Source organism: Pipra filicauda, unplaced genomic scaffold, assembly GCF_003945595.2.
Source record: "Pipra filicauda isolate LSUMZ 115617 unplaced genomic scaffold, ASM394559v2 scaffold156_size1729456_pilon, whole genome shotgun sequence".
In the NCBI taxonomy this organism is placed as follows: Eukaryota; Metazoa; Chordata; class Aves; order Passeriformes; family Pipridae; genus Pipra; species Pipra filicauda.
This window is the reverse complement of record NW_024104062.1, coordinates 163,857-191,575: the sequence shown is the minus strand read 5'-3', so window position 1 is coordinate 191,575 and position 27,719 is coordinate 163,857. Positions and strand designations below refer to the sequence as shown.

General features: G+C 40.7%; 1 protein-coding gene across 7 annotated transcripts in view; it reads right to left on the bottom strand.

The window, feature by feature from the left end:
• Nucleotides 1-27,719, bottom strand: part of TTC7A (tetratricopeptide repeat domain 7A) — a 175,907-nt gene that overhangs the window by 98,703 nt on the left and 49,485 nt on the right. For all 7 annotated transcript variants that reach the window (XM_039379115.1, XM_027748906.2, XM_039379114.1 and 4 more), the window contains 4 exons: nt 19,634-19,738; nt 10,275-10,392; nt 3,773-3,830; nt 343-415 (listed from right to left, as the gene is read on the bottom strand). In XM_039379115.1, coding sequence (XP_039235049.1) covers nt 343-415; nt 3,773-3,830; nt 10,275-10,392; nt 19,634-19,738 — 354 coding nt within the window. The remainder of the gene's footprint in view (nt 1-342; nt 416-3,772; nt 3,831-10,274; nt 10,393-19,633; nt 19,739-27,719) is intronic.

The following is a 27,719-nucleotide window of genomic DNA, read 5'->3' as shown; positions in this document are numbered from 1 at the left end:
GGCCTGCAGCAGGACACAGCATGATACCCAGGGAACAGGAATAAACACACCTCGCTCAACCCACACAAAGTTGCTCCAAGACTGCTCAGGAGTTGGAGCTGAACACATGTCCTAGAGAAGGTCATTCCATGTGCTATAGAATTACTATTTTAAAAATACGAATTAAAAAATAGTTTACATAAGCATATTCTGATTGCTTGATTGATTACAATGTAGGAAGGAAGGGACCCCATTCAGCAAGCCTGGGTCTTGTTCAACTGTCCTTCCAATGTACTGTCCCTCTCACTGTACTTCCAGTGTACTTCCACCCTCTCACAACTGATTTCCAATTATTGCACATACCTGTCTGACAAGAGCCAGCTGCAGTGAGAGGTAGAGGATGATTTGGTGATCTTCTGGGGCCAAGTCCCGTGCTCTTTAAGGATGACCACACAACACAAAAAGAAAAGTGACTGTTAGATTGCACTTTGCAGAATTTCTTCACCATGAGCTACACACAAGGACAAAACAAAACCCAGTCTTCCCTCACAGAAACTAGTCCAGTAGCAGGGGAGCACACTGAAACTAGACAAAAAGCAAAACAGTGTTGTGCTGGCTAAGCTAGAGTCACAGGAACAAGTATGTTCCTGTGAACATACTTCAACTGCCAGGATGTTATACAACTTATGTGCTCCTTCATTAAATGCCACTTAATATTTTGGAACTTGGATAACTAATATGGAAAAAGTAGCTCTGAACTCATAACAAACCCATTAGAGCATTCTGTTAAGTAATATATAGGTGATGCACATAGTTGTCCAACTTGTTCCTACACTGCCACTTTTCAAACAATAGAAGAGGGTTAGATTAGGATGGGAAAAAGTAGTCACTATTGTGACTATGAGCATGTAGAGGAACGACCGAGTAGAGGACTAGAGATCAGGAGCCTGTGATAGAAGCTGGTGCTCAAATACACAAAACATTCTCCATCCTGCAGCTTCTAGTTTGATCGTTGACAGTAGATTCCTAATTTGGAAAAGGAAGACACTGAGGGAGGAATGATTTGATGACAGGAGCTGCGCCTGGACCAAACCCAAGGCTCTTACTTCTCAAGCTTGGACTCTGAGAGATTATCTTCTAGTCCACAACAGGCAGCATGCATTGCAATGATCCCTTGACTAGTGAAGGCTGCAATGTTTCCAGAACCACATGTGGAGGCCCTTAACAGTGCAAGGCAGGGAACAGGGATGGACAGCCTGGGCAGAACTGTCCCCTCTAAGACTATGCTAAGCATGGAACTGCAGTCTTGAGTTTGCTAGCCTATGGAGAAGCCATTAACCAAGTCAATGAGAGGACAGTGTTTTGAGGAACCTAGAAGCAATGTGGGGCACTGGCTCACGCCACACTGGCAGCCCAGTCCAAGAACTAGTGGTTTATACCCTCTCTGACTCACAGAGCTCACTTATAGCTCTGCATTACAGGGAAGTAACTTCACATGGGAGAAACAGGGAAGAGGAAAGTCCCTCGCAGCCAACTGACATTCGTGACCTCTTTCTGGGCTGTATTCCAGAACCCCAGGGAAGCCTGCACCTGCATTGCCCTGACCAAAGCGAGCACAATTAATGTTCTTCTGAGGGAGAAATGACATGCTGACAACACTGGTGGTTAAAAATCCTGACAAAACTATTAATTTGCTAATATTAAAACAAATAAGCAAATAAGAAAAAAATTACTTCAGGAAACAAACTACACACCGCTTTCAGGGTAGCCACTTCTCAATTGCCATCTTGGCCTGTGAGCAAGAAGCTGTTGGATTTGACTTTTATAACCAATGGCTCTAGAATAAATTAGTTTAGTATGGACTGAATCTGTCCTGTAATTTTGCAAGTCAAGGTAGCACTCAGTGATTCTGAAGCAATGCCGAAGACATCCAAGTGCAATTAGTGAAGGTAAGTCACTTCCACTTCAAAACACACAAAAAATCCAACCAAAATAAAACAAAAACAACTCCCCCAAAAAATCCAACCAAACAACAATAAGACTCCACAAGACAGAACTCAGCTTTACCCTATACTGTTGGAGCAGGGTGAGCCACCTCTTTACAAAGCAGCTCCCATGAAACCTTCAGTAGCCTCTCCAGCAATAAATACCAGGGAAAAGTTCACAAGAGCATAGCAGAAGAGATTAATGGTGCTTTTGAAAAGAAACAAAGGGTTGTTACTTTACTGCTCAATTTCCTCGCAAGGAATTAGAAGAATATTTGATGCAATCTTCCAGCTGAAAAGGGCCCTTACAAAGATGGCTACAGGCCAAATCACGGCCTGAGAGATCATATATGTACTTCAAAAACAGGTGGAAAAACAAGGAAGATTAAAAAAAGAAAGAAACCAAACTCAGGCATTTAGAAGAACACTAGTAATCAGCTCACCATCACATCCCTGTTGGCTGAGGTCTGAGTAACAAACGCTTGGCTAAAAGCTTGTCTGCTTCCTAGCTAGAGTTAAGATACCATGAAAACAAGTCACAGCCAATGGGAAAGGTCAAAGGATAAAAATAAATGCAGTTTAAAAGCTCTGCAGCACCACAATTACACCAAAATTAGTCAGTAGTGAAAGTATTACATTGGAGTGCAGGAACTAGTGTGACTTAGGAGTATAATCCTGATCTAAATAGTGAATGAATGAATGGCTTTTAAAAATTTTATCTCTCAGATCTCCATAGGGTAAATATTGAGAATTACATCTGTGGTTTCAGCTCTTGCAATCGCTGCAAAACCAGTGCAAGACAAACACGCTGGACTCCTTGTTCAGCATCAGAAAAAACAGCTAAGATTCATTAACATCGTTCAACCTGCTAAATCTGTACTTTGAGATACTACAGATCTCAAATTTTCTACACTTTTGTGACGTATTTATGATCACACCAAACCCAGAATTAGATACTTCAGCCTAAGACTTAGACCATATAAGCTTCCATTTAATTGCCATCCAAAGTCTGTAGGCATCTACACTTAAAATAACTACCCAAACATCACCCTGTGTATTTTGGGTGATGTAACTTAGTCATAACAGGGTCAGGAAGTTCACACCTCATCTCTCTACCTCACAGAACTGACAAAAAAGGGGTTGAACACAAGCAGTTTTACTTGAGGTAACTGTAGTTGCAAGAGAGCTTAATTCACATGTACCTTCAGGGCAGAGCCATTGGATCAGTCACCCCCACAAAACAGAGTGATGAAGAACAGGTGAGTAGTGATGTTTTGTATGTTAGCTCTATAGCTCCTTCTCATAGGACTGCTCATATAAACCACTCATTAGGACAGCAATTATCCCCTCCCTGGTAAGTGCACTGGTGCCAGGTCACCCCATAGCTGCCTACATCCTGATGGTGAAGGTACTTTCCCACCATGAGGGAAACAGGAGTTTAAGAGTGCTTCACACAGGAATTAAGACAAAATTAGCTGTCCATGTTTGCCAGCTGGCATCATGTGCATCATGTCAGGAAGCTGCATCTCCCAGCACTGTAGATCTTACTGCAACTAATTTGGGTCTAAGGTTATTTCTGTTTAGTAGCAGAACAGGTACTCTTACCTTGGACGTTCAATCGAATAATCACCGCATTTAACCATTACAAGAATGGTTTTGACAGACTATTGTTGAAACCTAATGAACTGTTTTTAAACTTTCAGGCAAGGAAGTCTTATGCAGAGGAAAAAAAACAAACATTAAAAACAATTATTCTGAATTTATGCAAAGAAATACACAATGCAAGTATCTGCAAGATTCCTACTCACCTCTCCAAAGTCTGAAGTGCCTTCTTGTTTAATTCATCCTGAGTGCCCTTCAGAATAGCTGTAGAACAAGATATAATGCCATTTAAGAGCTGAATTCAATGTTTCATATTACCTAAATAAATATATAGAGTATTTCAAAATGGGAGCATAAAACCTGTGGAAGTCTGGGCGGGGGTGTGTGTGCATGTGTTCATTTTAACATGAATTCTGAAATTCATTTTTATTAGATTCTTCTAACTCTCTTGTTTGAAATGCTGAAGCATTTCTTTATTCACATATGCCACTGAAGGGGGTTGAGAAGAGAATGGGCCATACACTAACTAGATACCAAGGGTATAACAGACCCTCTGCCAGGCCAGTGTAAATGCTAAAAGCAGTAACCTGCAGCATATTCTGACTCGGATACAGACTGCCTCCACCACCATCTTCATGTAGGAGGGTGCTGCAGGTTGAACAGGGAACACAAGGAGCCAAACTGACAGCTCTATGACAAAAACCTTGACAACACACCACATTCCTTGAGACCACAGACTTTTAGGCTACTTCAGGTGTGACATTAGCCACTAATTCCCTCCTTTGTGCCTCTAATTGATTGAATAACAGAACCTGCCCACTACACTCACTCCTCACCATATAAATTCATTTCTAGCCAAAGCCATAAATGAAAGAGGAGAGTCAAGAGTCAAGCTCTTGTTATACCAGGGTATCATAGGATATCATCATCAAAATCAACAGGAACAGAGGAAGAGCTTAGAGAAGCATCACTTTCTCAGATCCAAAATATCTGGAAGCCTAGTGATAAATTTTCAGAAACGCACTGGCTGTGTTGTGCTGGTTCTTAAGTTTACAGCTTTTGCATAGCAGTTGTTTCTTGTTCTGCCTATCCTGAATTTGAGAATGACTGATCAACAGCACAAAGAAGTGATAAGTAGTTAATCCATCAGCAACCATCTACCTATGAATATATTTGATTTCATACATTAACCCAATGTATGCTCCAAAACAGAAAGTTACTAAGTAGTATATACTTAAGCAACAAAAAAAGATAAAATTCAAGCATTCTTGAAAGTTATTAAGAAGAAAGAGTTGTGTTCTTCTACAAGACCTAAAAAGGTAATCAGTTTCTTGGGATTCTACAACATGTAAGCAAGTGAAACTTTGAAAGTAACTTGTTTTGCTGAAATAATTATAGTGATCAGACCTTTTTTTATTCCTACATCTTCCAACAGTTCTTCAAAATACCAGGTTCATTTGGAAGGAACAGTAATCTTCAGGATATCCCAAATAATAAGGATTATAACTTACTTATACACAAAACCACAAAACCTACTCTAAGTATTAAAAAATGATAAAAAATTTGCATTTTAAAGAATAAATTTGAAGACATGGACTTTCATGTAAAATGCAGCATTTATTAAAAATACTTCACTCTCAGTAGCCTTAAATCAGGCCACTACAGAATACTGCAAAAAGGTAGCAAAGCAAGAAAATTTAGAAAAAAAACTTAAAAGAATGAAGATTGATGTAAACAAAAATGCTTGAGAAGACATTGGAAAGGATTTGATCACACCTATAAACATCCATACAGAAAAAATATGTCAGGTTCTGTTTCTCATGGAAACTACAAGATTTCTTAATTAAGTTACAGAGCAATTCTGGAGATGTCACACAGTAAGGAAGACTGAAAGAAATGTTATTATTTGCCCCTCATGGAAAAGCAAGAACTTCTAGTTGGTAAGACATTTGACTAATGTTCAGCTTGTAGTCAGAAAGAACACAAAATATGTTATGGAAATGAAGTGATTACTCCACAACTAGTCAGCTTTGCCTCTGCACTACTGGGAAATAGCATGTGACTCCCACCTCCTACAATATGGACTGCATCTTCAGCTACCACTAAGTTGAAAATATGGTTGTCCTTCTTTGGATTTGTGTCTAACTTGGATGAACACATTGAAATTTGTGTTTGACAATACTGAGCACTGATGCTGCACATTAACTATGCCATTTACAGGGCCTTTAGAGCTAAAGGAGATAAATAAGGGAAAAAAAAAAGGCAATGAAAAGTGATCTGGGGAGAGATTCATAAAAAGAAGCTTGGCCAGCAGGTTAAGGTGATCTTCCCACTGTCTCTGCTCTCATGAGACTCCACCCAGAGTGCTGTGTCCAGCTCTCGGACCCACAACGTAAGAAAGACATGGGTTCATTGGAATGAGGCCAAAAGAGGGCCATGGAAACAGTCAGAGGGCTGGAATATCTCTCCTATACAGAAAAGCTGATAAGAGTTGGGGGTTTTCAGCCTGCCCAAGAGAAGGCTCCAGGAGGCCTTACTGCACCCTTTTAATACTGAACGTGGACTTATAAGAAAGACAAAAAGAGGGGATTTTTGGATATTTTTTGTTTGTTTGTTTGTCTTTATTTTTCTTACCAGGGCCTACAGGGATAGGACAAGGGGTAATAGTTTTAAACTAGAAAGATTTAGATTAGATATTGGAAAAAATTCTTTATGATGAGGGTGGCAAAACACTGGAATGGATTGCCCAGACATGTGGTGGATGCCCCAACCCAAAGAAACCTGCAGCCCACTTCTACCACTGAAAAGCTCTCATTTCAGACATAGAAAAGCTTGCTAAGGAGACAGAATTAGGGGGGTCTGAATAAACTTCTAAAATTTGCTCTCCACTCTCTGAGGTTGACAGCACTAACAAACTCCTCAGCCTCTAGCCCAACTTTATCCACTGCGAGCACGGCTGCTGCAAGTTCTACCAACTAAAACACAGTATGACTTATTATTTAGATTAAAACAACCTGCAAAACAGTCTGACCAATGGGAGAATCGCACAGGGGAGCTCAAGTTTCTGAAACTTCAGCAGGTACTCCCGTAAGACTCAGTACTTTTGCAAATGCCACCTGAGCAGCCCAAGATTTATTTTCTAAAGCATATTGGGTTTTTAAAGGACCTTCAATCTTACAAAAATTCAACAGGATCTTGAATATTGGTACTTAAATACGAAACTCTGAAGTCACATTTGAAAACAGAGGAGGATAATTTTTGTGTTAGTAAGCAGGTTGTGCATTCACATCTACCATGCTCTGAGTGAAATACTTAATGCTGAGGATCAGTATCAACACTACAAACATGGGGACAAGCATCTTCTAGTCTTGTCCAATGGACTGAGTACCCATTAGCAGCTGAAGCATCATCAGAGCTATTTATGTAACATATTAGTTTTATGGGAAAGAATTTAGCTTGTAATGTGCAAAACTGGCAAAACTGTTCCATTATGTGAATCATAACATAAGAAGCAGGGATGACAGACAGATGGGACTTCAAAAATACATTTCTGATCCAAACTGAAACACCGATGTGCATGCACCCTTTTGCAAATATCAGTGGGTTTCAAAAACTATTCCCTTGTGTTAAGACCCCTAATAAATACGGCAAGACACACAGTTTTAGCACCCAGAATTATAATTAAAGATTGTATGTGCTCTTATCTCCAAAAGCAAAAATGATGAGTTTGTTCACTAACAATTTATTAACTTTCTAGTGAAAAAATATGAGAGTCTTTTAACATTAACCAATGCTGTCAGTATGCTGTTTGTAAAATCCCCATGGACTGACAGAATATCACTTTCCAATTTAGTCCCTGATCCATGGCCTTCTACCAAAACTCTAAATGAACACAGAGATACAGCACAGTCCATCTCTGAAAAAAGAGTGAGGGACTGTTAAATCTACAAAGATTTCACAACTTGTGAGGTGGTCATGTGAGACAAGAGCACTTGTATTTCATAATACACCCTCAGGCCAATCTTTACTCTTTAGCCTTTGTTGATTTCATCTCACTTTTCCCTGGCTTCAAGGGATTCTTCACCAGACCTAGGGGAGGCAAACTTGATAATACAGCTTATGTTAGAACTGGAACTACAAGAGGAAGAGAAAAGGTTTGCTGTTGGTATTGACCCATTGGGAACAGATCTGCAGAAAATGGACATTCAGTACAAACCAGAGGTTTATGCTTCTAAGAGTGAGACAAAAGCGCCAATGAATTCCTCTGAGGACACATCTTTCAGCTACTTCAATGCAACTTTTTTCAAGAAACCTGTAATTAGACATTAAAAACAGGGAAACTATATACTGCTACCCAGCATAAGCTTCAGGAAGTCTTATTTCCTCCATGAGTAAATCTAATAGTTGTAGAGTGACTTTTTATCAAATGCTCCCACTAAGTTGTTTGAATTGTCATTCAGCAGGATTCTCTCTTATGACTCTGTTTTTTACCAAGTGCATTTTGCAGGTCACAAAGAAAAGGCTTTAATACAACTCCTCAGTGCCTTTGTCACAGAGGAGGAGAAATAATTACTGAAAGGATATATTAAATAAGAAAATCTAACCTTGGATGGAAGGCATCTTGATATAATGTTGTAAGCTTTAGAAGGCAATTGGTCAAATGTCTCCGAAACACTTAGCTACCATTGAAAATGCTGATTCACTGAAAGTCAACTCAAGTGGAAAGTTAATAGAAATCATATGTATACATACAGACGTTTGACTGTGTCTGCATATGTCACTATGAACTGGTATAAACACAATGATAAACAAGATTGACAATATGAGGCAGGATTACATATGGGAGAGGAGCTGTCATCTTCCTTTCAGTATGTTCTAGCCTTGCTTCCTCATTGTCATATGCTATTTTTTTAACGATGCTAATGAAAAATGTCTTGCTAGTGCAGATTTGACATTTTCTAATTCCATATTCATGACCATCACATGTATGCTTTTGAAGGACCTAATCCATTTTATTAAAATATATTCTGAAAGATGGAAATACACTCTTCCTATTTCCCTCAAATAACTGACTGGTCCTGTTGACTTAAAGGCTAGAGATACGAGGAGAAGACAGATATTCCACTGTTCCACAACATAAATCAGATGCTAATCTGGAAAAGAATCCAAGGCAGTTGTTGTAAAGACTGGGGTTTTTTACATTAAAATGGACACAATACTGAACTAATCTCTTGAAAACTCAAGAGACAACCAGAAGAGTTTCCAACTCTAATTTTGCTACACCAAAGTTCTTTTAAAGCCAGAGTACAGCACATGCCTCTACAACTCCATTCTTTAGAAGCCACCTTCTTTTCATACTGAGGATAACAAATAGATCATAAGGGACTAACATAGAAAACCTCCTATATCTCTGAAAATAGTAATTGGAATCTTGCATAGCTATAGGAACAGTTTAAACAAAATCTAGAAAAAATGCCCTAAAATAATAGGCTGTTAAGCATAACTTTATTTCTAACTAACTTGAAAATATGTAAGAGAAAGTACAGGCTAGGAAGGATGCATTTTTTGACATGAACTTTCTAAGGAGAACTATTTTGAGGCAGAGAAAAGGGGAACTGGAGAGAGGTAGAATGCCGGTTATCCTCCAGGATGAAAATCAGTCCTCAGAACAGCTGATCAGATATGGCTGCCTGAAAAACTACACCAACTTTCACTACTGAAGAGCACAAGCCCCTTTATCATGAACATGTCTTGGAGAATTCTGGTGTAACTTGAAAGGCCAGCATACTTCCATGACACCATAATACAGTCATTTTAGCTTTGTTTCAGGCTTCTTTGCTGGAAGAAGTTGGTTTGTTTCTGTGGAACCCATGTGACAGAAAAGCCATTGTTTGCATGAGGGCAGGACTGCCAAACTGATTAAGAAACACACTAGCCCAGCCATTATTCAAAGAAACTACATTATAAGGCCTTCTACCTATGTTAGAAGTCATAGAATAAACAAAGACTGTTCCCACCTGTGAGCTTGATGAAGGTCAGAGCCAGAACTCTCCTAAACACTGAGACTTCAAGCCCTTCTGGCTACCAAGGACCAAATCTGCAGAAGCCTGTTGTCCAGTCATTCAAGACCCAAGCAAGCAGCATTTAAATAAAATACTTCTTACATTCAGTGGTCTGCTTCTAGTCAACATCCACACTTACCAGTGAGGTAGATATTTTTATCTTGTTTACTTCTAAGTAGAGAAAGAAACGACATCACAGAGAGGTTGAATCTCTGTGGGGAATCAGTATCATGCCAGGAACTGAAGTCAGGCATCTCTGACTCCAGTTCTTGGATTGTATTTCTTTGTGATTTATGGGTGGGTGACAAAAATATGAAAATAGATGGGAAGTCCGACTTTTTGTTGTGTAAATAAGTGAAAGAAATGTATTACAAATATTCAAGTAAAGCATACCAAGCACCGGCAGCTACACTCAGATTATCATCACCTAAGTACTGATCTGCATTTCTTCCTTTACCTAAAAACTTCAGTTTTACTACCACAGTTCTCTGAGCAAGTGAACAATCTCCACTTATCTTGCAATCTGATTGTTTTTCATGTCTAGTCAGCACTGAAAGCAGATTTTCTAACAGATTTCCATTGCTTGCACTGAAGACTTTGAACAAATGCTCTCCATACAACACACTTGACAAAGAGGGTAACTCACCATCAGTAGCTTGAAGACTGTATGTCAGGCCCAGTGCCAGGTAACCCTTTGCTAGGGACTCTCCAGCATCCTCACCCAGGTCTATCACCATTTTAGCAAAGTGTTCTCCTTCTTCCAGCTGCAAAAGAGGTAGGTTGAGATTTACAGGCATTTCCTCTATACTTGCTGCAATAAGATTATACCACTAAACTTACCTGTAAGTGATCTGAGAGCCGTTCACACAAGGGCTTTCAGTGATCTCAGTGAACAGTCACAAAAAGGATGACGTAGAAGGTCAGATTAGCAGACCTTGGTGCACATGCACAGTTTTGAGAAAACTTTTTGTTTTGCACCCCAAACTATTTCCAGATGTTAATCAAGGACACTATCTTACTTCTATAGTTCCCTTCAGACACACTTCAATCATGCAACCTTAAATACACAAGTTGGACTAGCTGGACTATCCTAGCAGTACATTGAAAGCTCTAATGGGTCTCTTCCTTAAAAATAAACACAGTCCAGTTTTATATTTATGTTTTTTTTAAACCTTAGCAAATTTTACCTCCTTTTAAAATGCTACTAGAGTAAAACAAGAAAGCACTAATTTCAGCACATTCTCCTCCCCACAACTTTGCTTTCCAGCTGTCCACACAGATTTATTAACATCTGTAAAATCTGAGTTAATGGTAATTCTAAACAAAAAGAATAAATTGACTATTTTATTACAGAACAGTGTTTCTTATTTCTAACTTTAGAGTCTCACTACCACCACTCACTCGTTATAAGTAGAAAGGACTAAGACCTGTAGACGGTACATACCTAGAAAGGTGCAGGTTGGAGAGGTACAGGCAAAGCTGTAAGTAATGCCTGAAAGACAGAGCCTACAGGAAGATCGCCCTTCTGTACAAGACAGTATGCAGTTCCTGTCAACCATGAGAGTCATCCCTAATCAAGATGCAAACATCATTCCACTATCGGAAAAATCCTCCTTTTGGAAACTTTTATTGCATGACAACTGACTTCAAGGAATGGGGTTGTTTAATTTTGAGAAAGTACTTTTTTGTTTGAAAGCCATTTGGTTTAGGCACAAGTCCTGCAGATGAGCCCTCTTAATACTCAGCTTCATCAGACTTCAGTACCTAGCGGCTCCTTAACATCTAAAATGACTCACCCATAACAAACTCGAATCAAAATGTACCAGCAGACTAGAAATTTCCCTTCCACAGAGATCTGTTAATATGCTACCTATGAACAGAATCTACTTGACTTGACATAATATCCTGTCAATGGGCCTCCAAGTCACATCACCTGAAGACATTCAGGTGACAATATTAACTAATGGTTTCATAAATAAAGGAGCTGGGATTTATTAAACTCCCTGAGGCCATACAATTCAAATTAGATGTAGACTGATAGTCCCCAAATTTCTGAAATCTCAAATCAGTCAGTCCAATGTATATGTTATCATCAAACTCTTTCCTGAAAGCACTTTGAAATCATTACAGTCTTGCTCATTGCCCAGTCAACTATTAATTGAGAAACTACTAACTGAAACAAGAATATCCCCTTGGGGAATACCTGGGTTACAAACTAAACTGCTACGACTGTCTTTGAGTCCAAAGTCTACCCAAACCACCAGAAATAGTCCTACTGACTTCAGTGATGTTCAGATGAGACCCTTTAAACTCTGACCACATAAGGAAGACAGAGATTCATTTCAAGAGATTTCTTAATATTGTCAGTAGCCCTACTGACTTCCCTGCCACAAACTGAAGTGTGTTCTGGACCAGAGCCTAGGACAATAGAGAAGAAAATGTCCCATGACTTCCCACACAGAAAAAAAAACAAACCAAAAACCAAAACCTACAAACCAACAAAAAAACCCCTTCTATGAAAAAAACCCCCTGAATTCTTCAGCTCTCAGGAACTTTTATGTAAGACATGAAATCTCTGCAGCCCAAAAATTCATTATGCACCTCTTTGCCACCATAAACAGCTATATTCCCACTCTCTTTCTTCATTGTTTATCCTTTTCTCCCCCCCACACACTTTCATTCAAGAAGTCTCCATTAAATGAAGAAAAGAACTATACAAGGAATTCTAATGACTAGTGAACAAGGGTAGGGGTGGGTAGAGTGTATGAAGAAAAAGATTAAATGACAGGTTTGGAGCTGAAATGGAGACATTTAAATTGGAGAGATTTTGCTCCATTGTTTCTTTGAATGGTCACCTGATGGTATTTCCAGCCTCTGACTGATGGCCTATGCTACATAAATCAGCAGTACACCATTCAGCCTTCTTGCCTGCCAGTTATCCAGGGCCACCTGTCAGTGTCAGATTAATCTAATGTTTGAATAATTAAAACTACAACTTTTCAGAATGGCTGAAACAGCACTTCCAGCACATTCTTGAAAACATTTATTCCTATTAAACACTAATGGCACTTTGACTAGCCACAAAGATTCTTATGAATGCAAACTTAGGTCAGCTGAAGTCTGCTTTGAAAATAAGTGGCCTTGCAAACTCCAGCACAGCTGGTTCTGTTTATGAGAACATTTACTTTTCTTTCTTTCAGCATTGAGACACTTACCCCGCCAGCCCTGCTGCGGCAGCCATCTGCCCCCTCTTCTCCCATTTTCCTACTCTTCAATCATCCTGGGCAAGTGTGAAAAGCCAAACCTTTCACTCACATCACCCACTGTGAGGTTCAACTCTGCAGTGCATCAGTCTTGCTGATTGCCTAGTCAACTGTGAATCTGGAAACTACTATCTCAAACAGGAATAACCCCCCTGGGACACACTTGGAGCTACCAACTAAACTGCAAGGAATACCAGATTGCAGTCTGGATGAAAACTCCCTCTCCACACACCCAAGTGAGGGACCAGCAATGAGCCTGAGCTGTGATCTGCCAGTAAAGCTGTGTCTGTGGGGGTCCTTAAAGATATGAGATGTCTCCACTCTGTATTGCAGTGATGAAAAAGGGAAGGGGGAAGCCATCAAATGAGGCATCAACCCCTTCGGTGACCCATCAGATAGAACCATTCTCCTCCATGTTGCTACATGACCTGAAGCAGGAGCTGCTCCCTCTTTCTCCTCTCCCCATGTGGTGCCAGGTATGTAAAATTTCACCCTATGGGACTCACAGAAGTTGTGAGCTCAAGGTACATAGAAGTGAGCTGAGTGGCAGAAAGCTTATCAGGAGAATCAAAATGTCCATTCCTACTCCTGCTGCACAGCCAGGAGCCAGCCTCAGTATGAAGGGCACCTAAGTGATTCATTCACTTCAGAAGAGTACTCCAATGGTAAGGTGACATAATACTGCATTGGAAGGGCAAGAAACATCATTAAAACTTCCTGTTGCAATTTACAGGCCCTTGCCAGTAAGCTTCTGCACAGCAGGCATGGCACAGCATCACTTTGTGATTAGGAAATACACAGTGTCCTGCTGTTACCTGGTTGCTAGCAGTTCCCAATACCAGAGAAAAGATACTTTTTTTGGCCAGTAACAGCTAGAATTCAGTTTCCTTAGTGTCACTACTTCTTATTCTCTCAGAAGCAAGCAAGAAATGAAGTCTCAAAGCCATACAGATATACCTCCAATTTGGCCCTTACTGTTCTTACACTCTTCTGCATACCTGGCACTGAAAAGCTGATGGAGAGAAGGGCAGCAGGTTGCAGGGAGAAGTTCCCTGCTTCCAAGACTTGCATGGAAGAAAGTTCAGAAAGCATGCATAGTGGAAAAAGAACCTAAGAGGAACTTTTTGCACTTTGAACTCAAGCTGTATAAACTGTCAGGAGGTACCTGGAAGCACTAGCTAAGAAACATCTCCACCACACCAGAAACAGGCAGACACCTGGCACGTGGAGAGAGACAGACTGCTAAACTGAACTCACACCAATGAGGTGGTAATACTGTGAGGCTGGTTGGTTTTTTTCCCCTTCTACTGCTCCATCATGTTTGATAGAAAAAGAACAATTGCTAGCTGTGTTACCCTGAGGGCTGTTTCCTCTGGTACAGAGACTGGCTGTTCCAGCCACCCTTGTTACTTGACTGCAGCTTTTGGTGTGTGCTCCAGCCAAGCCCAGGGGCATACTGACAAGGGAGTGGAGAACAGCAGGTGCTGTCCCCTGGCCTAGTGCCACCCAGCTGGTTTCCAACTGCCACCCAGCTTGTTTTTAGAAAAGCTCAAGCCCTACCCCACTGAATCAACACCCTCCAAGACTAAGTGAGAGCTGCAGTTCTCACCAGCACACATTTAGAATAACTGAAGACAAGCAAATTGATGATGTACAGCAGTATGAAAATGGCACCTTGCTGCACCAAAAAAGAGGAGCACACAAGGGAAGAGGCAGGAAATACATCAAATGATACTGGACTTAGGACAGCAGACAAGGTTAGTGAAGTAGGTGAGTTTGGACACCAGTGACACTGAATGATACCCAAGTACTTAAGTGACCCAAATCCTATGAAAAGGGTATCTATGCAAAATTACACATGATATTACCTTGTTGAATTGACATCTTCTTTTAATTTTCATGACTGTAGGTATAGAGAATAATTCAAAGAGAAGAAAATAAATATTGTGAAAAGAGAATGTTAAGTGGAAAAATTATAGGAAGAAAGTGATCAATAAGGTATAGTCTAATGAAAAGGTTTTGTCCCACAGATGTTTACAGCATATACAGCTAATGACATGTTACCTGTGTCAGAAAAAAAAAAAATCCTGTGTTTTCTATGGTTGGTCCAGTCAGCATTTTCTTTGTGTCACCAGTGTAAAGCCCAACAACTTACTCTGTGTCTAAGCTCAGCCCTCAGCACTTAGGAATACTCAGGCCTTTCCTCCATTGTAGTGAGAGTGGTTTGTTCATAAAGAAGATGTATGGAAGGAAAAATTCTTGGTCATTTTTAATGTTTAAAACCCATGGGATTGCCCCAGTAACAGTAGCGGTGATGTAAGCAAGAATGTCTTTTAAAAGACAGAAGAAATCTCTAGTAGCTCCTTGCCATTCATTGCTTTCTCAGTAGCTTCTCACCCCAGGGACATCAATCCTCTAGAATGTCCACTCAGCAGGCAGAATAAATCTGGGAACAGGACTAGATTTGATCTTTCAATACTATTCATACTGCAATAAGACCTAAGCATTTCCAGGCAACTTCAGGGCTCCTAAGTGACTGGGTACAAGCACATGCACAGCACTTATTATCTACAGTGGCAGGGTCAACAACAGACAGAAGGAGAGAGAAGCACTCTCTGATTAAGTGGTCTTTGAAAGTAACGAATGATAAGCTATTACCTCAGAAGTATGCATGCATCTACATGCTGCCAGCCTCCCCCAACACACACACACACACACCACGATGTCCTGACCTCACGGTATGTCTTACTCAGTTTTTATGACTCCACGCATGGTCTGCCCTGGCCCAACACCGCACTTCTCCCTTTCCCTGACATTCCCTGTCTTCCCAGCAAAGTGCTGGAGCAGAACATTTCGCTGTGCATATCAGTTGAAAGAAATGAGGGAAAAGTCTCAGGCACAGCACCATCTTGTGCTTCAGCTTTCGCAATGGGATGAAGTCCCTGCAAAAGTGCATACCAGCTGGTAATTCCGGCATCATTCAGTGCTACGCAAGTTCTACACAACACCACTATTGCTATTGTATCAACTGTGGTGCAATGAAAATTGCAAGAACATGCCTCATGTTGTCCTGGTTTCTGTCAGAGCAGAGTTCCAGAAGATTCAAGCCTATCCTAGCACTGCAGTCCATTTCGCTTTGTGTGTATTTACAAGGTTTTTAATGTGTCTCCATTGAAATCAATAGACTAAAAGACACAGGAAAGCATCACAGTAATCCTAAATGCTTTAAATAAGGCTCCTAAAATGGAGAAATTCAATATCTAACACTTGCCTGTAGGCTGAAATTCCTTTTTTAGTATTTTCACAAGACCTGCCATAACAGGATCCTGGAGAACCTAGATTAGTAGTGAAATTAACAGTACTGTACTATTAAAATATTAAAAACAACAACTCATGCTGCAACTCAAAGTCACTGCCAAAATAGGCAAGTGAGCATTCAGCTGAGGCTGCGCCAGGGAAGGCTGAGTGAAAGAGCAAATTGCAGGAAGCCTTTTAGCAAGCGGAACTCTGAATTTATAGTGGAGCAAAGCAGGACAACCTCAGTATGGACATATTCCAACGAAAGCTACTTCAACTTTTTTCCTATGAAAATTTAAAACAATACTCTGAACTACAATACTCAAAGACTTCCTAGTGCATTCTAGAAAGCTAAAAGACAGCTGGCTAAACACAAATGGGCTTTGTGTTCACATGACAGAAATCACCCACATGCAAATTCAGCAAACGGCATGCTGAAACCCAAGCAAACTGGAAGGCTCAGCAGCATGACGCCTCAAAAGTAATTCTGAGCCCACTACAAACACATTTGTAACACCTGTGTAATGGGCTAGATACAGTATATAAAAATTCAAACTTTGCTGAAAACTTTTGTATTTGTATTAGGTACAGGCCTGACTGCATCCTGACCATACAAATGTGGCTTATATAGGTGCACTAGTTTTGGAGTTTTCTGGTCCTCCAAGACTACTGGCTTAAGCTTTAGAATGAATCAAGTATTGATTTATTGTTTACACCTTGTTTTTTTTTTTTTTAAGATTTTGAAAACCTGTAATTCTGAAAAAGGTAACCAAAACACTGCTTATACCATTCAGTTGTTTACTGCAGGCCCCATCCTAAAAGCTAGTGGTTGATGGGGCAGATCATCTCCTGATGTAAGCCAGCATGGTGCCACTAATATGCCAGTGGAGTAGTGCCAACTTACATCAGCTAATAATCTGGTCATACTGTCACAACAGAAGCTGGGGGCGGTTCAGTTCTTTTCCGCATCAGGCTCTGTTATACATCAATTTGCATGGCACTGTATGAATGTATGCATGTTTTCACTTTGATTTGTTCTCCATTGAGGGATTATTTCATAGATGTGATCTGAGCATCCTCAGTGTTGTAAATCACTACACTACATTTCAATTAATTTTTTTCCCCTGGTTTTTAAAGTGTGCTGAGACATCATGCACAAAGCCAACAAAACGAGTTAAGTGATCACTAGATTAATCATGAAAGAAACTGTTCTGTGCTTCTTATGACATTCTGTAATTATCCAGCTGCATAAATGTGTTTTGGGGTTTTCTTTATTGCTAGTAACTGAAAAAAGACTAAGTACTGTTTGCCCATGGGCTATAAACAAACTGGATATAATACTGCACCAAAAGCATATAGTAGACAGATGCAGGACATAAATCAGCTGTTTAATTTGGATAAATGTTGATCTGATTTCACCCTTTTCCTGCCTAGCCAGCAATCAAATACATAGATATATTTCCTAATTGAGAAATTAATCATGTTTTATATGTTCTGAAAAGCAAGATGTATTTGAGTATCTGCAACTGTTAATATTTGTCCATTAGACAGTTCCCGTGCCATGTCTATCCCTCCTTTCTATTTATACTGGCATTGATCAACTTGTTCACTTCCAGTTTAAATTATTCAATTCTGATTTGATTGCCATGTAATTTAAATGCAAATAATTACTGTAAGGATGACATTTAGAAAAACAGCTCTGCTAAGCAGGAAGGTCTTTATTAGTCACAGGAGTCTGGCAGTAATATCAGAAGCATCCCTTTGACTGTGAGATGTGGGAACCTATCATTTCAGTTCTTTTAAAAGATGCTCTGATTTCCCTCTGACTCCCCTTAATTAAAACTCTTCTATTCCATCATCAAATTTCATATGAGGGTAGATCACAGGCCAGTGACTGAAAGGAAGAGAGGAGAGGAATATTTTTAATTTGGTTTTAGTTCATAAGGTTGTGCTCTAGATAACTGCAGTAAAATTACCCTCTTGTGAAATCATGTTTTCATTTCATACTGCACTCTGGTTCTAAGCCACAGTCTGATTAAGTAACACTGAAAAAGCAGTAGATAAAAGAAAAAACCCTCTTGCTTTGCAATAGTCAAAAAAACAGCTCATTTTTTCCTTCTTCCCTTTCTTATTTTTTAGGGTTCGCCTTTTGCTTTACCAGCTCTGCCATATATGAGAAGTCTGAAGACACGGGATTGCCCAAGGACAGAGGTGGAACTGAATTACAGCCTCACTGTCTTTTCTAAGTGTCTCTATAACAAGGTATTTTTTATATCCTAGCTGTGCTTTGAAAACTTCATCAGAGACACTAGTAAGCCTGGTCAACACAGTTGTAATGCCTGGCTTTCACATTGTTTTACATGTATAAGAACAGAAAAAAACCTTATTTGCTTCATTTTAAAAAATAATATTCACTGTGAACATTATTTTATATCACTGAATAACTTTCAGCCCTCAAAATTTAGATACTGAGCTATGGGTACAAAGCTAAATTGCTCGTATGTAGAGCAGAGGTAGGTTGGGTAGTTCAGGAAGGATTCTCTGAAGGCCCTCAGACCTAGAAGATTTTTCCTAGAACAAGATGCTGCCCAGTTCTTGCTGACTCATATATAAGTTTAACCATTACAGTCTGAACAGCTTAGTTCATTCAAAAACATACATAACCAGATGGCCTTCCTCATGGTGGTGTCAATTGACAGAACTCAAGTTTAGCTGAACACCAGCTTTCACCACATAGGGATGGAGAGGATGGGGAGGCAGGGGTAAGAGGGCACAACAACAGCAAATGTGAAAGAACTTTTCACCAAAATCTGGGCAGATTCTTTTAGTGTTTTCTTTCATGTTTTCTTGCATCTTTGTTTTACTTTTACTAGCAATTGTAATCCTTCATTGACTGCAGGGACACCTCGTGGTGAGGACAGGTGAGAACAGCAGGCTGCTATTCAGTTAATTAAACCAAGTAGCAAAAGAGTGACAGATGTTTCTGCTCCTTTGGATAATCAGGGGCACCAACTTCCACTCCCACTCTTCTTCTGGGGCATACATTAACACATCCAGAGCACAAAACACTGACACATCAACTTCAAGAACACAGGACTGAGTTGTCCAGTGGACTCAAACTGTCTAACAGTCCACTTATAACTATTAACTTTTTTCTTCCAGGGGCTACGAGAGTGGCCAATTCAACACAACACTCAGTTGAAGAAGCAGTCCTCAGCATGGCTGTTACGGCTTTCCACCCTCCTCCTTTTTTTTAATATGCCAGTAAAACACATTTCAACAACTCGCTGCAAAATTTCTTGCTGGGATTTACACTTTTTTTAAAAGGCACACATGTGCATGATTTTTAGCAGGGATTCCCTTTCTTCCCACTGCAACTACACTATGGCACTGCCGCTGCAGAACCTGATCTGTTACATAATAAGAATTGCATCAGCTTGCTTACCCAGTGCAGCGACCCAATGCAGACCTTGGCAGCCAGAAGAGGAACAGTGGGATCCGTAGGTCGCAGTTTAGCACATTCTTTGAGCACTGACACAGCATATGCCGACTGGAAGAGAAGTGGGAGAGAGAAGGAGGAAATAAAAAAGGCTGATTAGACAATGCTGTTACAGAGTCCAAGCAAGATATTTCAGTGACATGTACAAAGAAGTACTATGGAGAAAAGAATCACGTCAGCAACAAGGTAGCAACTTTATTCCCGCCTCCACACACAGACATGTGTGTGCACATGTGCACACAAACACATGCCCTTCCCACGCTCAGAGGAAACACACCAAAGAGCCAGCCCTGGCTGTGCACAAGAAAGTTTTCCTTAGCTGTTAATGCACTGGTTATTTTAACTCTGCCCTCTCAATATACAAGAATTCTGCTATAGTTTTCTTTGCACATAACTATGTCCCAGTAAGACAGATCATAAACAGCTTATCCTCCAGTACATTAACATTTTAGGCCAACTCTACTCAGAGAGGTTTATGCAGCTAAAGTAATCTGCCTGGTAGATTGTTTTATGTCTTCTACAATTCCAGGACATACAAGAATACAACTGGGACCCCACCATACAAAGGGTGGAGCAAGCAACTGCACATGAATACACTGTTCAGTGGGCAGTCCAAGCAAGATACTTCTTAGAAAGAAAGCCCATAAAACTCTTGCTGTCTTCCTGGTGTTAGGTTACCATTAATGAGGACACTTATTAAGATTAGCAGTTACACAGCTGTTATGATTCAATGTGCTCTGCAAACATTGCTTTTTACAGCACATACTCATGGCTGCCACATTTCAGATGGTTTAAAGTAGAACGAGGAAAGCTCTGGTCTGAGATGGTGGTATGAAGACCTAGTCAGCTGATGAGGAGACAAAAGAAGTTACCCTATCAGTCTCCCAGCCCATCCCACCTGAACCACAGTTTCTATCATGATTAAACCTTCCTCACTACTGATCCCTGATCCACTCAAATTTTCTCATCCTTGAGAAAGGAGAAGTTTTATTCTTTTAGAATTTCTCCTTGCATGCCCCTTTCCTCCTAAACTCTTCCACATAGTCCCAAGACACATGCAGGCCTCTCTGACTCAGTGTTCCTGCTCAGCAGCACATTAAATAGTCATGGCCTTTCCATAATACAGGAGAGCGGCAACAGAAGCTTGTAAAGTCAAAATAACAGCTATTCTTATCAGGTCCCAGGCATCTCCTCCTGGCTCCCAGAGGCTCTCCCTACCAGAATTCTGACCAGCACAGGCATCTGAGTCTGGTGTCTGCTGCAATTCCCTGCATGGCAGCTTCCCACCAGACATCAGCACTTCCTCTCCCTCCCGCCAAACCAAGTTGGGCTGCACCTGCTGCCTCCTTTCTCCACAGAACTGAAGGTCCACCTCTTGCTACTGCATTTAAAAGCCTGGTTAGGAATTTGCTTAGAAGGGAGTCTGAAAAGATGGAAAAACAGATGTACACCAGCCATGCTCATACTAAGAGGGGTTTCATAATCAAAGATCTGAGCTCCACGGCAGCAGAGAGCAAACCCTGCCACTTGAAAAGCACACTCTGATGCGTGGTCTGAAGAAGAGCAACAGCATGCCCTATGTTCTTCCTCTTGCTTCCCCTTACCTAGAGCATCAGGTATGATCAATAAAAGTAAGGAAATAGTTGCCATTTTACAATTCAAAACGCACAATTTGCCTAAAGCCAGAAGGAAGCTCGTCTCAGAGCAAAGATGGGAATCAATAAACTTTGTCCTGGAGCTTGAACCATTACCTCATTCCTCTCAGAAATAAAGACATGGGTAATTCAACTCTTAGATACAGGAAGGAACACATCACCAGGCTTTGCTGTCACAAGGTGACTAGCATCCCTCAGAATGAACCTCTCTGACATCTATTTGTTCATAACAAGTGGTATCTCAGGTTTTAATGGTATCTTACTCCTCTCTCTCACAGAATGCTACCTGCATTGCAAGCAGCTGGTATTCCCAGTAGCATACTGGACATGTTGGAAATCCAAGCGTAACTCCACAAGGAACCTACCTGGCACATCATCTTCTTGCTCTTCTACATATAATCTAACCTCACAGGTGCTTCCAGAAAAAATAAATGTGCCAGCGGGACAACATGCACCATGACAGTCAGTATATCTGCAACTGAACTCCATCCATCCTTGTCATCTCACCATGCAAAAGTGAATTAAAAAGGCCAGATATGTAAAAGACACTGTCCATAGTCAAAGGTTGCAGAAACAGACACAAACTGAACCCAGTGGTGGTCTTTCAGCTCCCCATCAGCAGCGTGACTGCAGGGAAAGCAGGAGGCACCTGGGAGCTGGTGACAGCTCTCCTGTGGGTCAGCACAACCAGCACTAGCACAAACCAAAGCAGTGACAGGCCTGTCCTAATTTGGGCCACAGCTGTAGGACTTCCCCAGGTCTACATCAGAAGAAAAGTGATACAAGTCCCAAGTCTGCTCAGGAGGCAACTGCAAAACAGTGACTACTCAATGCTGCAAAGCAGAATGTCCCAGCCTGTGTCTACACCCAAACACCTCAAATGTGGAGTCACTTTATTACATGCACTCGGGAGCTTCTGAACGTGGGTTTACAAGAGTGAAAGCCACAGTTTCCACACTGCTTCTTAAACATTTACAAAGTTATGTCACTTTAAAGAGGTTTATAAAATTTGCAACTAAACATATGGAGCAGAAGGGGTTTTAGAAACAGAGTGATATGAAGCCTTTCTCCCCAGCTGCATTTTAAAAATTCAAGAGCCATTATATAATTTCACCTTGAAAACTTTACTCAGCAGATATTTTATATAGATGATGAAAATGTTAGTCAAGGAATGACAGGAGAAATAATATCCCACTTCCACAGTGACCTTACTTAGGGGAGACTGGCATGACATATAGTATCAAGGTTTCTTAAAGGTACTAATTACAGACATTAATATCCAGGGGAAAAATATTATCCACTCATTACTGAATACAGATGTCATTGGTTTGTAAAAATACTTAATATGAAACAGTGTTTGTACAACATCGAAATAATCTGATAATTAAAATGTACATATTCTTTCACTTTAGTGTGGGTGGACCAGGCAGCCAAGCACATTGTTTGTGAGATTCACTGCAAGGCAATAATAATTAGATTTATTGGTGAGGAATGTTTTGAGAAGAGCAGAAATTGAACTCCAATGCAGTGCATGCTTCCTACTCATAATTCTGAGCTTTAGAGGGCTCACATCATAATTCAAGACAGGATTTCAGTTCTTTCTGTTTAGCTTGCTAATTGCTGGATTATAATGACTGCACTGGAACCAGTTCCCAAGGACTTCAGAAAACTAGGGATTTGCCTCTGGGTCTCATTTGGCCTCTCTCTGGGAAGAAGGCTTTTAACGTTCCCTCAAACACACACAGACCTGTTAAACAGACGTGGTTTAAAAAAATGGCAAACTTGCTGACAGCTGCCTCATGGGGGTTTAAATTTTGCTTATGGGAGGTCTAGTGTAGAAGTTCTAAGCCTTGGCATCTTCATCAGATTTAAGATTCATGACCGTCCTCCCTTTGTTATGACCAACAAAGCACACAGTTCAAATCAGGTTATGGAGTGGAAATGCTGTTCTAATGAGAATGTTCAGCCATTGAAGAAATTTCAAAAAGAGTAAGGGACTTAAGAATTTCAAATACCTGATTGGGCATCTCCATCCTTCCCATAACAACAACTTCAGGGTTTTTAAAATGGAGACAAAGATGAACATGGCACTACTGTTGCATATTTAAATCCAAGATCTGTACAAAGCCGGTTTTCTTTGTCAATTTTCCCCTCATCTAATCTACTTACATACCATAGTTTTCTTCTGTGGAGATCACAAACATCCTTTACAACAATTTCTGAGAAAAAAATTAGGCAGTTTCTGGGAAGTAGAAAGCAATACTGATAAATGGTTGCTTTTGATACCGGCTTCTGAAAGAGCTGTATGTACCACATGCAATTTAGGGGCAAGGGCACTTCTTGATCTCCAGCAAGAAATCACAAGGAAGCTATGGGGAAGGAGAAGGAAGGAGAAGACACCTTCCCCTAAGTAATTACAGAAGCCATGGTTTTGAATCCTTTAAGGGAGTAAAATGTAAAGAAAAACAACTATCCAAATACAGAACACAATTCTCATTCCCCATTTACTAATTCAATAATGAAGCATGAAGACATACTCCTCAAAGATTCTTGTACATGAGGTCTTGCCATCAGTTATGATAAACTCATAGATGCTGCCCAAATGCTGGTTTTCCTAGCTTACTCCAGCGTAATTTTCTTTCCCCTCCTCTCTCTCTCACTATACCAAAGCAACAAAAGAAGGATGTTAGGAACTTGTTTCATATTTAGAAGATAAGAAACCACAGATATAAGTAAAAGAAAGAAGAATTCCCAGACAGTAAATCATGCCAGACAAACTTTGACACGCTATAAATAATTGCTCTCCTCTTGCAAAGGTTCCAAAGACTTTTCTAGTTTTTTTGCTTCTTTGGCAATACTTTTTAGCCAGAGGGAAAAACTTTTCACCTCACGGTGGTGGTTTTGGTAGACAGCCTCATTCCCAGTTCACCTGGCAGTTTAGTACAGAGATGAATCTCCACAACCAGTACTGCTATATTTCTAGCATCATCCTATCTGACTTTAAAAACTGCATTATTTCAAAGGGATTGTGGGGAAGGAGAGGAAATCTTTCATCACTATACAAGAATTAATATTCCCTGTATCCTGGGATTCACAGACATTTAAATATAAATGACCTTGAACCAATGCAGAAAGATGACAGTGTAAGTCAGCAATTGAGAACTCTGGAATTAGTTGTTTTGGTGTTATTCTTCCACTGAATTCAGAGATTTCTGTGAACCCCTCAGCATTAACATTATTCCCCTAAGATATTTACTTCTCTTAACACAAGGACCAATTCTCTCCCTTTTCTTTTACCTCATATTTAGCAAATTACAGCATTGGAGTTAAGCAGCTTCCAACACTCCCTCTTAAAAGTACCTCTTAAATTCTAAGATCTAGAAGCATACATTTGCCCTTGCTAATTGTGACAAACACCTCACTTCACACTTTCTGTCAAGGAAAGAGATTTAAGCCTGAAGGTAATTATATAGCCCACCTAGGTATTCTGCTTGACAGCCAGGCATCTTAGGAAATTTCCATTTTTTGTACTATCTACAGCATACAGGCAAACTCCCTTCTAATCTTTCCTTTGCGCCAAACGAAACCAAACTATTGAATATCCCCTAGATAGCTGACCTTTGTAACACGATCTTTAACCAATGGATGTTCAATATTTTAACTTTCGTTCCCCAGCAATGCTATTTAAGGAGCCATCTGAGGCCTCTGTTGCTCCCAAGGTTCCTGCCTGCAATACAAAGAGAAATGTACTTTTTTTTATGCCAGTTGCCTAGCAACAGCCTAAGCTTTTGCAAGGAAACCAACAGAAGGAACAGCCTAAATCATAAAATTTGTCTGCTGTTGCTGCAGAATTATGTATTAAATATATTTATAACTTTCCTTCTAACCTTCTGGAAAGCTGTATGTTGGCAGTACAGGCATGGCTGAGTCAAACTTGAAGCTCCTCGAAGCACTTAGAGACATCTGCTTTTGCTGTACTGTTTAAATAAGGGGAAGATACCTTTTTTTTGGGTGCAACATAGATATGAGCAGCTCAGACATTAGCTTGTCGTTATTTGGCTATGACCAGTATGTATTAGCAACTTGCTAAGGGCTCCAAAATCAAAGTTCATGGCTGTGTAAGACTGGTTTCAAAACCCTAAAAATGCTGCCAGAACAAGCCCTGGGCAAGGCTGCAACATCTCCAACTGCTGAGCAGCCAAGGGTAGCACAGTGACACTGCAAGATTAGCTTGGGAAGAGCTGGAGCCTGCTCCCTCAGAAACACAGCTTAATGACATAAGCCAAGGAGGATGCGATTATTTTCCCTTGTATAACACAAGACACCTCTTGAATCGTTATGTGATTAAGAAAACCATTCAGGTAGACAAGCATGACAATTTCTTCCTCTGTGCCTTAAACATGAACAAACATAAAGGGTATGAGCAGAAAGGAGCACTTCATGTAGTTGAAAGCTGCTTTATCTGCCTGCTTTTGCAAGGTACCATGCTTGGAGCTTATATTCCCTACTGCCAAGCCTATCTATCTATCTATCTATGTTGTAATGCTGACCATTGTTCCTATGGTGTCCTCAGTATGGGCTATCAGGGGCTGGGGGTGATGAGCAACAATGCAGCTGTTTCTGAAGTCACACAATTGCTATCCTCAAGGCGAGCACTGAGCTGACAATGTTCCCAGGGGCTGGAGAGCTTTGTGCCAGGCACCCCAGGAACACATCAGCAATACAAGGCCTGCTGAACACAGCCCTTGCCTCCAGGTACCCGCTTCCAGCTCCACTGAGCTCTCACAGAGGCTTTTCCCCACAGACCCTTTAATTGTTCCTGAGCTCTTCTTTAGTCACTTTTTGATGCACTTCATCCCCTCAAGGAGTATACAGTATGAGGGGTAAAAGCAGATTATCCTCTCCTAGCAGATGCTCCAGGCTTCCTTCAGCTGGCTAAGGCTATATTGCTCCCCACCCCTCCTCTCAAAAAACACACATCCTAAAGCTCTTAATTCACTAACCAAGTTGTGTTGTGGGGTTTTTTTGGGCAGAAACATTAAACGTGAGCGTGAAAATGTTTCTACGCACTCCATACACCAAACAACAATAAACATTCACTGGACATGACAGATTAAGACTCATGAGAGTTGAATGGTTCAGTCAGGGCACCCAGCACTTTTAGACAAAGTAGACTCATTGTTCACAGAATAATTTCACAGCTATCCTTGAAGAATCTCTCCCTCACTACCCCTAGGAAAACAGAAAATCATTGTCACTAAATACAAATCTCATCTCCTTGGGTAGTAGGTAAAAGAGAGGCATTGGTGTTGCCTCGTGTTGTTGAAGGCACATATTTTCACAGTTTATCTTTCCCTTAAGCAGTTTGACAGGTAAAAAAGACACAGTGTAGATCTAGAAGACTTTCTTAAATACCATAAATTTAACCTAGAGCCCACTCACGATGCACTCCTGAGCCTCTACTCCCAGAGAGCTCCAGGGACACTTTGGAACACCAAGGCTAGGTCCTGTGTGAGGGTATTAGGTGTGGAAGGGGACAGAAATCTGAACAAGGAACATGTAACTGATCCAACTGGTCCAAGGCCAATGAAATGCTTGTGAGTGCACAAGGACCCTATTTCACATCCCTTGTGCTTGTAATACATCATCTAGACACTATGACAATTTTGCCTCCAACTTCAGAAATGTCGGTAGAGCTACCCTAGTCTGCAGGAGAGCTGTGTGCTGGCAACCTGCATGACCTCCAGTGGAAAGTGTTTAGCTGGAAAGCAGCAGCACAGAACAAGTCTGCCCCAAGCAGCTCTCTTTCTCTTCACCACTGTCAAGACTACAAAGTCATCTCTACTCTGTAAATGAGAGTTTGGTCCTTCCTTTCCCCATGCTGCTGAATACTGGTCACTTTTTCAAAATCTTGAGACAAACAGATGCAACTGTCTGCACTCATTTTACTCTGGCAGCAGGACAGTGGCTCATCTCACTGCCTGAGGACTCTGCCAGATGGCATCCGGCTATCATACCACTCGCCAATCAGGCTCCAGCCTGTCCATGCATGGCAGCAGAGCTGCTATGCCCACTCAGCCTCTAGCTGTTGTATTACCACATTGCCAAGGTTATTACCAGCAGAAGCAACTTAAAGCATCTTTGAAGAACTCAGCATTCAGTTTTCCAGCACTACAAGAACAAGGGTACAGCATTAGACTAATTTAAACCTCTTTTGCCTATCCAGAACTGCACTTGGTGACACAGGACAACTATCACCATGTCTTTGCCATTGTCTAGGGTTTCTCAGCATTTCATCTAAAATTGCCTACATAAGTCTTCCAAATGTAATAGTGGATTTCAGTAATTTAAGTATACATGCCTTCTTTGTTTAGAGA